Here is a 13,002-nt window from a genome sequence, read left to right on the forward strand (position 1 = left end):
CTTTGTAATACTTCATACCAAATATATGATATATGAATGCCAAATATTAATGTAATTAATTAATATTATTTCATCTATGAATGCCAAACAAGAATACACTAAATTTATATGTTATGTTTTTGAATTAGGGGTGACCACTTCACCCACAGTCCAAGTGAGTAATTTTGCATTATACACACACATATATATATATATATATATATATATATATATATATATATATATATATATGTTATACTGCTTCACATTCTCAATGGAGTGGAGACTTCACCCCTCGGTGGTTGCCCAGATATGGGATCGGAACAACGAGGCCGACGTAGATCTTTACGCATTACGAGAAAAAAGGGCATTGTCTTCTGTTCTTCTCAATGAGGGATCTGAATGCTCCGCAGGGAATGGATGATTTGGTGCTGGAACGTGGTTATGACTCTACAGTCGGCGAGGGTTGTAAACATATGAGTGGTGCACATTTTAGGATTGGTGTCAGATTAAAGGAGTTTGGTTGACATTTTGATGTTCTGGCAAGATCTTTTTGAACAGTTTTCTACATTGAACATTTATGTGGCAGCCATCTCAGCATGTCACGTAGGGATTGATGGCTCTACCCCAGGGTCTCATCCTCTGGTGGTGCAGTTCCTGAAAAGTGAGCATCGGTTCAGACCAGTGTCTAAGCCTATGGCACCGACCTGGGATCTGGCTTTGGTCCTGGCCACTCTGTATTAGCCTCATTTTGAACCATTGGAGTCTGTGGACCTGGAGGTCCATTCCTACAAGACTGCCCTGCTCATGGCAGTTGTGGACATCTCCACGCGCTATCAGTACACCCTCCCTCTTTGGACTTTGCGACTTACAACTCCAAGGTGATGTTACGTCCTAATGCAGCTTTTGCTTCTAAGGTCATGCCTATATCTTACAGCTCTCTAGCTTTTGAGCTGTTCCCCTTTTCTTGTCCTCCATTTGCTTCTAGTGAGCAACGAAGGTTGAGTGGCCTGTGACCATTGCTTGCATCGTGCACATATATTGATCGGCCCAAGGATATCCCCGTTTGGACCAGCTTTTTGTCTGTTTTGCTAATCCATCTTGGGGTAAGGCACTTTCTAAACAGAATCTTTCCCCTTGGCGTATGATAGCAAAGGGCAAGGTTTGCATAGCGGTGTACATGCTTACTCCACTAGGGGTGTGGCAGCTTCTTGGGCATTGTTCAGGGGCATGACAATTGGTGATAGGTTTCCACATGCCTTGTGAGGTTTTATCGCTTTGACGTAACTGCTCCCAGTCTGGCTCATAGTGTTCTTATGGCTGGGTCTGGGAGAGGGTGTTAGGCAGCATGCTGGTTGCGCATTTATCCAAGTTACCACAGTTCCCTTGTGGGATTGAGCCTTTGGCTGCCTTGGTGTCCGGCAGTGCACAGATTGCACATTTATCCGGGTTACCACAGTTCCCCTGTAGGATTGAGCCTTGGGCTGCCATGGTTCGTTGATGAGGAGGCGTCGAATGCACATTATCAAGTCACTGCAGGTGCCCTGTTTTTTTGGACTTACAGTTCCTAGTGTGATTTCAGGCATTCCAGACTCCTCAGGTATATGTGTGAGCCGTTTTGGAACCGTTCGGGTCTATGGACTTGGTCATAGTTGAAGTTAGACACCATTTTATCAGGGTTACCACAGTTCCCTGTGGGTTTGAGCATTGAGCTACCGTGGTTCATCGACTCTGGTCAATGCTATGCAGAGTGCGTATGCGCTTTGCCAAGTTACAGCAGTTGTTCTGTTGTTGTGGACTTCCGCTTCCTTGTATGAGTTCTGACATTTCAGGCTTGTAAGGTAAGTATTGTGCTATGTGTGGGAAGTTTCTTGGAACTGTGGTGTCTATAGACTTGGGCTGCAGCGTGTCAGTACGCATAGTCAAGTTGCAGCAGGTTTCTGGTTCCCTATATGGGGCTCTGACAGCTCAGGCTTGTTGAGGCTCTGATAGTTCAGGCTTTTCAGGTAAGTATCAGGGAAAAAGGTACCTTCTGTAAGTCCCTTTTGGAGCCGGTGGAACCTCTGTGTGCTTGGGCATGATTGTGTGTCCCCATAGTATGTTATATCGAGTGACCGGCTGAAAAGGGAACATACAGTTATGAATATAAGTAGCTGTTCCCTGAAGGAGAGAATGAGGTATAACGTATTTTGACCCTGCACCTTCAGGGTTGTTTAGGCTCGCTAAAGAGGGGTAGTGAATTAATTGGCCCGTTGAGCGTGTTTCTTGATTTCTTCCGGTGTATATAATTGGTTGTTGACTCCCCATAGGACCATCTGAAATGCTTACCATTTCAGATGCAAGGCAGTCAGATATAGGGATGCATTACTTTGCTGCACAGGATTGTAAAATTGTGACCTTCAGGAATGGTGTTTTTGATTTTTGATAGTATGTAACACAAGTATAATAATATGTAACTGTCTGGCTTTTGTATGTGGACATTATACCTTTCATATGGATTCATATGGAGCCTTGGTTTTATTACAAAAGGTGCAGATTCCAGGATCCAGCATCTCATTTGGCAGCTTGTGTCTGAGTCAGTCCAGCTAGGAGAGTCAAGGTCATTTCTTTCACTTATTTCACCAATTTACCATTTACAGAGTTTTATAGCAGGCATATTTGTAACCTGTATTGTAAGATAAAATGTAATATTACCTGATATTCCTCCAATAAAACATTTATTGAAAATGAGCAGATTCAAATAATAAAATCCTTTGGTTTCAGAGTATGATTTTCCCTGACTCTTACCGCTCTTGTCTGTCCGCATCAAACATTGTCATTGTGATTGTGATCATTCTACTGTCATGGGGGATATGCAAGGAAAGGAACAAAGGACCTAGAGGTATAGAAAGACTCATCACTTGCATCTAATGTGCATATTAACCTCACTAGGGTAGGGGGCACTATTTTCACCTACGGATGAGTCAACTGCCTGCTACTCAGGCCCAGAAGCTAGGATATGCATATAATTGGTAGATTTGGATAGAAAACACTCTAAAGTTTCCAAAACTGTTAATATAATGTCTGTGAGTATAACAGAACTGATATGGCAGGAAAAAACCTGAGGAAAATCCATCCAGGAAGTGGGATTTGTTTATGTTTGTAGTTTTCCATTGAATGCCATCACATTATCCATTGACTTAGGACTCAAATTGCACTTCCTATGGCTTGCACTAGATGTCAACAGTCTTTAGAAATTGTTTCAGGCTTGTATTCTGAAAAATGAGGGAGTAAGACCACGTTGAGTGAGTGGACCCTGGGAAGTCGCCAGACCAGTTTCCTGCGCACGACCGAGAACGCGCCTTTCTTGTTTTTCTTTTATATTGACCACACTATTGTCCGGTTGAAATATTATCGATTATTTAGGCTAAAAACAACCTGAGGATTGATTATAAACATCGTTTGACATGTTTCTACGAACTTTACGGATACTATTTGTATTTTTCGTCTGCCTGTTGTGACTGCCTTTGAGGTATTGGATTACTGAACAAAACGCGCCAACAAAACTGAGGTTTTTGGATATAAAGAGGGACTTTATCGAACAAAACGAACATTTATTGTGTAACTGGGAATCTTGTGAGTGCAACCATATGAAGATCATCAAAGGTAAGGCATTTTTTTATATCGCTATTTCTGACTTTTGTGTCACACCTGCCTGGTTGATAAATTATTTTCATGCTTTTGTATGCGGGGCTCTGTCCTCAGATAATCGCATGGTTTGCTTCTGCCATAAAGCCTTTTTGAAATCTGACACGGTGACTGGATTAACAAGAAGTTAAGCTTTATTTTGATGTATAACACATATATTTTCAAGAATGGTAAATATTTGAATTTAGTATTTTTGAATTTCGCACTCTGCAATTTCACTGGATGTTGGCCAGGTGGGACGCTACCATCCCACAACCCCTAGAGAGGTTAATAGCTACTAATCGACTTACTGTTATGTATGTTTCACAGTAATGTTCGACGATGTGTCCATGTAAGAGGAAAATATACTGCTTAAATGAGATTACTTGTATACTGTACTTAATGTCATTTTTTGACTTCCTATTTTTTATCTGAACTGATAGATTACCAACCGCACCAGTCCATCAGGTAACCTTTAGCACATAATCTCCCCCCATAGAAATTATTAGACTACTAATATTATTAGATACATTATTATATTTTAGCGATCAGAGACCTGATCTCTAAATAAAAGGCTACATAAAATGCAAAATGTTTTGATAATGTCATGTTCTCCTCACACGGGGCACCAAATATAAGTACAAGTATTATTAACGACACCATTTGTTTTGGTCAGAAACCTTACCAATTCCTTCATTTGAAACATATATATTTATTTTTCTCCTTCTCAAGAGAATCATACCGGATTGCTGAACTACATAACATTTGTTTTGGTTGTTATCATCATCATCATCTTGATTGCAACTAACATATTCACAAGCAGAATTACAACCCATTTTACAAGAGGCCGAATAGACAGAGCTGAGCGTCCTGTTGGGCTGACACTACCGTGCTTATCTTCTATGATCAAATGTAATGCAGCGAAGCTCAGAATACCTTTAAGGTATAGGTGGACTAAAAGCCAAGGCTCCTGCTAACTGCATAAGTTCTTCAGTTCAGTGATCTACTTGGTGCAGTCAGAGGAGCGCCCTCTATTAGTTCTAGCCAATAGTTGTCTACCCCAGGGGGTGGATAGAATGCCCAAAATAATGATTAGGTGCAACCTTAATTGGTGTCATCACTGTGAAAACATATTTTTTATGTTTACTGTAACCCAGACCCTTTGTTTAAACGTTACTACTTTAAAATTGACAATATACAGTATGTTTAACCAACTTAAAATGGTAAATTCTGGGAACTTCTATGATGATAAACTACAGCCTAAGACTAATATCTTATCATTCTCTCTCTCAAACCAAACGTAAGAGTGGAAAATCAGTGGTTGGTGGGAAGAAAAAAAATTGTCTCTGGTCATTGTATGCAGCTATGGCTCTCACACAATGTCCCGCCCCTAATCACAAATTACTTTCATCTAAAGATGTAGTTCTTCCTTCATGGACTGGCAGTGTAGATCTAAACACAGAATGGTACACATATATTTATCAGCTCTTGTCATCTACGGCTTGTGTGAGTTATCTAAGTCATTATGATTTTGTGATTCATAGTTAAGACTAGGTTTAGGTATGGTAGTGCATGAGTGAACAGAAAGTTATATGTTTGCAATTGTTTTTAAACCTTTGTCTTCTCTCTTTCAGGTCTGACCCCTGTTGTGTCTGCCTCTCCTCCGCCCTCAGTGGTAGTCCAACCTGGGAAAAATGTCACTTTGCAGTGCACTAATGTCACTGGAGCTCCAGGACACGTTGGCTGGTTCAAGCAAGTCAATGGCTCAGAGCCCCTATGCATCGCGTCTATGTACAGCTCTGATCCAGCTGTCCAACATCACAATGGTTTTCCGCCCAGCCATATGGAAATGTTAGTCAGAAATATAACAATTTTCCTCAAAATCGCAGAGGTGGATGAAGCTGATTCTGGTCATTACTTCTGTGGAATGCTTGATAAATACATCATCTTCACCAATGCGACTGTCCTGAAGGTCCAAGGTAATCTTTTCAACAAATTGTCTGCTATGACTCCAAATGCACTAACATGTATCTGATGTATCAGAGATATTATTGAGAAAATGTTGGAGATATAATGCTATCGTACTGCAGGAATATTTAACTCTCGTAATCGTCCAAAAGGTCACAAAAATTCAGAAAAGGACCTTACAGAAAACTGTGAAAAAGGTATGTTTATTCTCTTATGTTAAGTGAGAATATTTCGTAAATAAATTCATATTATCTACCATTAAAGTACAGCAGAATAGAATTAAAGTGCAACAGCATCTTAAAGCAATCCAGACTGAGAATGTTCCATTGGTAGCAAACAGGGTAATGTTTTAAATAGTTCTGATTCTGATTGAAATCGGTTTTGTAGGAATGTACCTCATTCCAATGGTTGTGATCCTGGGTGTTGTAACTGCGACACTACCTATAGTCTTCCTCATCCTGGTCCTCAAGATCAGACGAGACACAAAGAGACACAACACAGGTAGAAGCCCATTTCATGATAATATGGGGCCTGTGAACTAGAATGAAATTATCTGTTCACCTCTTCTCTCATCCCATCTCTCTTTCATATCCTATTCAGGACCTGATTCTCAACGACAACCACAAAATGATCAGGTAAATACTGTATGATTAAATACTGTATGTTCAGCCATATCATTTTTAAAATATAATTCAGAAATACTATTCACAATGTAAATTATAATTGTATGTCATGATATTTATAAATCTGTAGATACAAGATCCAGATACATTGAATTATGCCGCCCTGAATTTCACCTCCAAGAAGACGAAGATGGAGAGGAGGAGAAAGAAGGAGCTGGACCCCCATGTAGTGTATGCTGCTACAAGATGATAAAGTGGAGGAGGATGGAACAGGAGGACAATTGGTTGACCATTTCTTTGAATATAAGTTCAAATCTTGCTATATTGTATCTGTGTAGTTAAATTAAATGTATTGAAATGTAAATCAATCTCTGCAGTGTATGATTAAGCTATAAGGCCTGAGGGGGTGTGTGATATGGCCAATATACGCCAGCTCAGGGCTGTTCTTACGCATGACGCAACGCGGAGTGCCTGATACAGCCATTAGCCGTGGTAAATTGGCCATATACCACAAACCCCAGAGGTGTCTTTTTGCTGTTATAAACTGGTTAACAACGTAAATAGAGCACTAAAAATAAATGTTTTGTCATATCCGTGGTATACTGTCTGATATGCCACAGCTGTCAGCCAATGAGCATTCAGGGCCCGAACCACCCAGTTTGTGAATTGTACCTCAGGGCGACAGTAGCCCTCTCCAACTCAGTTAGGTCAGTGGTATAGAGTGTGGTTAGATAGGAGGAGTTAGAGGTAAAAACACAACTGTTTAAGAGCTGCAGAGTAGTTGCGTCTGTTGGCCTCTCTTAACTTAGATCTCTGTTGTGTGTGTTAATGATTTGGTTATTTTGTTATAGGGTGACCCTGAGGGTCAAAGTACCCAACAGTAGACTATTGCATTATTCTGATCACTTCTAAAGACAAATAAAAAGTTTAACCAAAATAGCCTTTGTCATGATGTTATTTGTCAATTAGTATTTCCTCTCTTGGCTTTGCACTGATCACAGCCCCTTATTTCAAGAAGCACCTTTTAAGGAGAATATGATTGGGGTCTGAGTTAGAGGAGGGGCAAGGGAGGAACACATCACTTCCTGTGGTTTGAGTGAGAGGAAGAATTAGCTCAGTGTAGAGTGAAACCTGCTGAGGTGAACATCACTGGGCCTCTCATAGACTGAGAGATGAGATGGCTATTATGTCTCTCTCTCTCTCTCTCTCTGTCGCTCTCTCTCTCTCTGAGTATGTTTTGCCAGATTTACTGTCCACCTGCCAACCGAGTGTGGTTGGTGAAGCATCTAATCTTTGAATCTCTTTTTTTTTAAATGGGCAAAATATTTAGGTGTGTGTCACAGGTGTGACTGATTGCCTCACTAAATATCCCTTTTAACCCCTGTTTCTGTTTGTTTGAGGTACGGCCGCCCACAGGAATTGAGGCAGTCCAGGGGCATGGTGGATCCCTTTGTTGGCTGAGAGCACATGCGTTTGTTGAGATCATACAGAGGACTTTCAGTTGAAGCAATGGTACTAAAGAGAGAATATGTTTTCTGGGCTTCACCACTTCCTGTGTCCCTTTCTGTTTGGTTGTTTTCATTTTTGTTTATTTGTTTGTGATTTGGAGCTTTAGAAAACAACAATGAAAGGGAACGTGTGACCACCGCTATTCCCTATTAAACGTGTTGTTTGTTGAAACTGTTGTCTGCCTCTACTTTACTCTGCCTGCTCAACCCAGTTCCAAAAGAACCAGTGTCCGGGTTCCCAAAGGCATCTTAAGGCAAAGTTAATAGTTAGAACCATAGGATCCTGTGTTTCTAATGATGAATTTAGCCTTAAGATGCTTTAGGGAGACCGGACCCTGGTCACTTTTCCACCAAGTGTAAATGTGTGGGTGGTTTGAGAGACATTTGACAATAACGGTGATGTGAGACAGAGACACTGATCAGCTGTAACTTGTAACTTTCCACTGCATTAGGCCTAATGCATCATTCTCGTTCTCCGCTTAAGACGAGCACCCAGCACTACCCCTCTCTTCATCTGTTCATCTGGACGATAAACACCAGACCAATGCCCCTCAGTTAGATGTGAAAAGTATGTGAAGAATATAAACAAGCTAAAATAAGTTCCCATACCCTAAGCATTCAACAAGACTACAACGTCCAGATTCTCTGTCACTTTTTGTGAAATAAAAAAAGATTTTCCTTCATGATAACCTCTGGCACCTCTGACCAATGCACTCAATACATACTGTAACAACTTCAATCAGTATCAATGTGCACAGTGATATGTATTAATGCTTACATACAATAGCTGCATACACAGGGATATGGCAAAAGCAAGTAACATATTACATAATATCTACTGACGTTTGTCTTATATGTAGCTATTTCCTGGTGGTGTAGATGATGATGATGATGAAGATGGTCAGACAGCAGAGGAGAACTCCAGTTATTATGATGGAGAGAAGGATAAGGATTCCCATCAAAGTCATCTTTTAAAATAATAAAATATACTGTATCACTCCACTGCCTAGACTTACTCAGTCACAGGCTGTTGAATAAGATGCTGGGTCCTGGAATCTGCACCTTTTCCAGAGCAATAAAATGTTAATCAAAGACCTCAATCTCAATCTAGTTCAAGTACTATACTGTAAAATACAGTAGATACAAAGTGTATTGTCAGAAAAATATATATTTAAATCTTAAATACATAGGCATGATCCTCCCTTTTGTTTCAATAGTAAGTTTGCATTAATACAGCTGGCTCTACCTGCTGCAAATAACTGAGAGATGGCCAGGCAGAGTTTTGTCATTGCCCTCCTCTGTAGATTGAGCCCCATCATGTGTATACTGGTCGTTATGTCTGTCAGATGAGAGTGAGAGTCAGGGGGTTGGCGGTCTTACATGAATGGAGTGATGATCCACAGGCCTGATTGGGGTTCTCTATAAGTGTCAGTTAATGCCCATTTCCTGCAGTTTGTTCTTCGTGGTCTAATTGACAATATAAAACTTTACAGTGCCTCAACCACAGTGTGAGGGGACAGGAACATGAAGGCTGCAGCCAGTGATGGCCTGATATTATTGGTTAGTAGCTCTGACACCCAGACTTATCTGAAGGCTCTGATCATGAGCCAAAAGGCCTGTCTCTGAAAAGATCTGTCTACGTTTGTAGCTGTAGCTACAGCCAGGCAAGGCTTAGGGTTAAGGTTAGGCTAGGTCTTTGGTTAGGGCTGGGGTTAGGGGTTACGGAATCGCTTTAGGGTAAGTGGATAGTTAGTTGAACATCTATAAACCATCTGTAGGGGACTATCCAAATAATGCATAACCAGCACTAACTCTGATAGGCTGAAGTCTTGTGGTCTCCTATGAACTCAACCGAACCCAAACGCTTCCCCAAACATGTTAAACCTTGTGGTGTGTTTAACTCTAGGTCACTTACTTTGATGTGCACATAAATTTAAACACTTATCTTTTGATATTCCACATAAAACACCTTTAAAAGTGTCAGTTCAGCGTTCTGTAAATTGACATTGCTGTCCAATAACAAGTACCACGCCCCCTACCAATGAAATCCTTCACTGTGATCTCAGAGTGAATGAAGAGGTGTTCTCTGATTCACAACCAGACAGATCAGAATAGATCTACACACAGAATGGCCAGTATAGGCCTACTATTTATTTATTTTATCTCATACTTTTATAGCCTACCGGACTCATAGAGTCGGCAGGTAGCCTAGTGGTTAGAGCGTTGGACTTATAACCGAAAGGTTGCAAGATCGAAATCCCAGAGCTGACAAGGTAAAAATCTGTCGTTCTGCCCCTGAACAAGGCAGTTAACCCACTGTTCCTAGGCCATCATTGAAAATAAGAATTTGTTCTTAACTGAGTTGCCTAGTTAAATAAAGTTTTTTTTTTTTTTTATAAACAGGGATCTTGTTGGAGCGAGTGACTCTTTGAACTTACAATGGCTAGCCACAAGTCATTATATTTTTTTATTGTGCTTTATGCTATTTGCCTCATGACTCCTCCATGCTTTGTTGACTAACTTGCTTGTTAACCCAACCGTGGGACAGACTATGTTTGTTCCCACACTCGGCACTCTGACTCTCTCTCTATTGGTTACACAGACTCTTGGCCTCGCATCCTATTCTAACCACCTCTCTCAGGCTTTGTATTCATGTTACCTGATGAAATTGCTGTACAATATGATCTTGTTGCCATGTGATGCACATTCAAATCTCCCATCCCTTCTAACGCGACTAGCCCTGATGCTCCTCCCTCTTTTTCCCCTGCCCCGCTACAAGGTTTCTCCCTGCAGGCAGTCACTGAGTCTGAGGTGCTAAAGGAGCTCCTTAAACTTGACATCAAAACAACATCTGGGTCAGGTTTAGATCCTTTCTCGGTTTCATGGCAGCCACGGTTCGTCCTTTATTTAAAGGGGGAGATCAAGATGATCCTAACTGTTATCCTGTTGGGGCTACAGGTTAGCAATGAACCCCGAGCCGGGATTGCTAACAAGGCTGGAAATTCAAAACATCAAAAATCTAATAATTTCAATTTCTCAAACAATCAACTATTTTACACAATTTAAATGATAAACATCTCCTTAATCTAACCACATTGTTCGATTTTCAAAGAGGCTTTACGGCAAAAGCATAAAGTTAGATTATGTTAGGACAGTACATAGCCACAAAAGTACAAACATCCATTTTCAATTCAAGGTCAGGCGTCACCAAAAGCAGAAACCAGCTTGAATTATGCACTAACTTTTGTCAATCTCCATCAGATGACACTCCTAGGACATTATGTTATACAATACATGCATTTTTTGTTCCATCAAGTTCATATTTATATCCAAAAACAGCATTTTACAGTAGCGTGAAATTCAGATTTTTTTCTTCTCTGAAATGCTTCCGGTGAACATAACAAAATTACTATTCGAAAACATTGGTAAATTATAATATTGTCATTCAAAGAATAATATATTATCATCTCGTAATTGCTACCGAATGGCCAGATCTCAAAATAACTTTACTGGGAAATCACATTTTGCAATAAACGGGGTGCTATGCTAAGAACAACAGGCTATGCTATACAGTTAGCATCATCTAAAGTCGATAATAACATTGTAAATACCCCCTTACCTTTGATTATCTCCATCAGAAGGCAGGATCCCAGGTCCGGAATGGCATCCCAGGTCCGGAACAAATGTGGTTTCTTTTGACAAAGTTCATAATTTATGTCCAAATAACACCAAGTACTTAGCGTTCATTATGCTCCCACAAAACGTGGTGGGGGGCTGGTAAAATCGCCGAAAAGCTAAAAAAACCTAGTAAATAATCTATTTATGTTCGTTCAAACATGTCAAATGTTGTTTAGCATTAATCTTTTGGTCCATTTTTAACGTTAAACATCAGTAATATTTTCACACAACCTATCCTATGTCTAGATAAAAAATGATGACAAACTCACGTTTCTCAGATTTATGCGCAGGCGCAAAAAAATGAAGTGATGACATGTCAACTTCCTTGGATTCTAATTTGCTCTCTGTTTATCATAGACGCTTCAAACAACTTTATAAAGATCGTTGACATCTAGTGGAAGCCGTAGGTGTTGCGAAATGAATCCTTTCTCACTATGGTATCTATAAAACAATGACACTAAATAGTACAGTCACAAAATTCACATTTTTTTTGATCTATTTTTCACAGGTTTTTGCCTGCAATATGAGTTTTGTTATACTTACAGACACCATTCAAACTGTTTTAGAAAATTCAGAGTGTTTTCTATCCGAATGTGTTAATAATATGCATATCCTAGCTTCTGAGTTGGTGTAGGAGGCAGTTAAAAATGGGCACATATTTTTTTCAAAATGTCTCAATACTGCCCCCGAGCCCCAACAGGTTAAAGAAGAAGTTACAGGTATGTGAGAGCCAGAAATCTTGCTTGTTTGTAGGTGACCAAATACTTATTTTCCACCATAATTTGCAAATAAATTCATTAAAAATCCTACAATGTGATTTTCTGGATTTCTTTTCTCATTTTGTCTGTCATAGTTGACATGTACCTATGATGAAAATTACAGGCCTCTCTCATCTTTTTAAGTGGGAGAACTTGCACAATTGGTGGCTTACTAAATACTTTTTTGCCCCACTGTATGTGGAGGATAAGGGCTGCAGTAGGTATCTCAGATTGGAGGGAGTGAGGCCTAAGAGGGTTTTGTAAATAAGAAGTGCTGAGAGAAGGACAGTGTACCGTCTAGCCATACTCCCAAGTACTTGTATGAGGTGACTACCTCAATTTCTAAACCCTCAGAGTCAATAAAAGGTATAAAAATAGTAGCACAACATTGCTTAGAATCAAGGGCAATTGTAATAAAATTGGGGACCTTTAAAACCTGTTAGTGATCCCTTCCCATGCCAATCCCGTTAGCAGGATCGATTTGACAGCATCCAGTGAAATTGCAGAGCACCAAATTCAAACTACAGAAAAATCTATATTCAAGATTCACGAAAATATAAGTGTAATACATCAAAATGAAGCTTAACTTCTTGTTAATCCAGCCGCAGTGTCAGATTTCAAAAAGACTTTACGGCAAAAGCAGACCATGTGATTATCTGAGGACAGCACAGACAAATAAAAATCATTTTCAACCAGGAAGGTGGCGACACAAATGTCAGAAATAACGACATAATAAATGCTTTACCTTTGAAGATCTTCTTCTGTTGGCACTCCAAAATGTCCCTGAAACATCACAAATCGTCCTTTTGTTCGATAATGTCC

General features: G+C 40.0%; 1 protein-coding gene across 1 annotated transcript; it reads left to right on the plus strand.

Annotated features, from left to right (window-relative positions):
- Window positions 1-5,091: 5,091 nt before the first annotated feature.
- LOC106608733 (uncharacterized) lies at window positions 5,092-6,606 on the plus strand. The gene is made up of 6 exons (XM_014206837.3): window positions 5,092-5,151; window positions 5,280-5,624; window positions 5,766-5,810; window positions 6,001-6,114; window positions 6,214-6,248; window positions 6,367-6,606. Exons 1-6 carry the CDS (start codon window positions 5,109-5,111, stop codon window positions 6,484-6,486), a joined length of 702 nt encoding a protein of 233 aa, XP_014062312.2. The 5' UTR covers window positions 5,092-5,108; the 3' UTR covers window positions 6,487-6,606.
- Window positions 6,607-13,002: the final 6,396 nt, after the last annotated feature.

This window comes from Salmo salar, chromosome 07, assembly GCF_965601325.2.
Source record: "Salmo salar chromosome 07, fSalSal1, whole genome shotgun sequence".
NCBI classification, from domain to species: Eukaryota; Metazoa; Chordata; class Actinopteri; order Salmoniformes; family Salmonidae; genus Salmo; species Salmo salar.

Coding starts and splice junctions, on each gene's coding strand:
- LOC106608733 (XM_014206837.3), top strand. CDS start 5,109: ATGGTACACATATATTTATCAGCTCTTGTCATCTACGGCTTGT. Junction 5,152..5,279: donor TCTTGTCATCTACGGCTTGT/GTGAGTTATCTA, acceptor TCTCTCTTTCAG/GTCTGACCCCTGTTGTGTCT. Junction 5,811..6,000: donor TACAGAAAACTGTGAAAAAG/GTATGTTTATTC, acceptor TCGGTTTTGTAG/GAATGTACCTCATTCCAATG.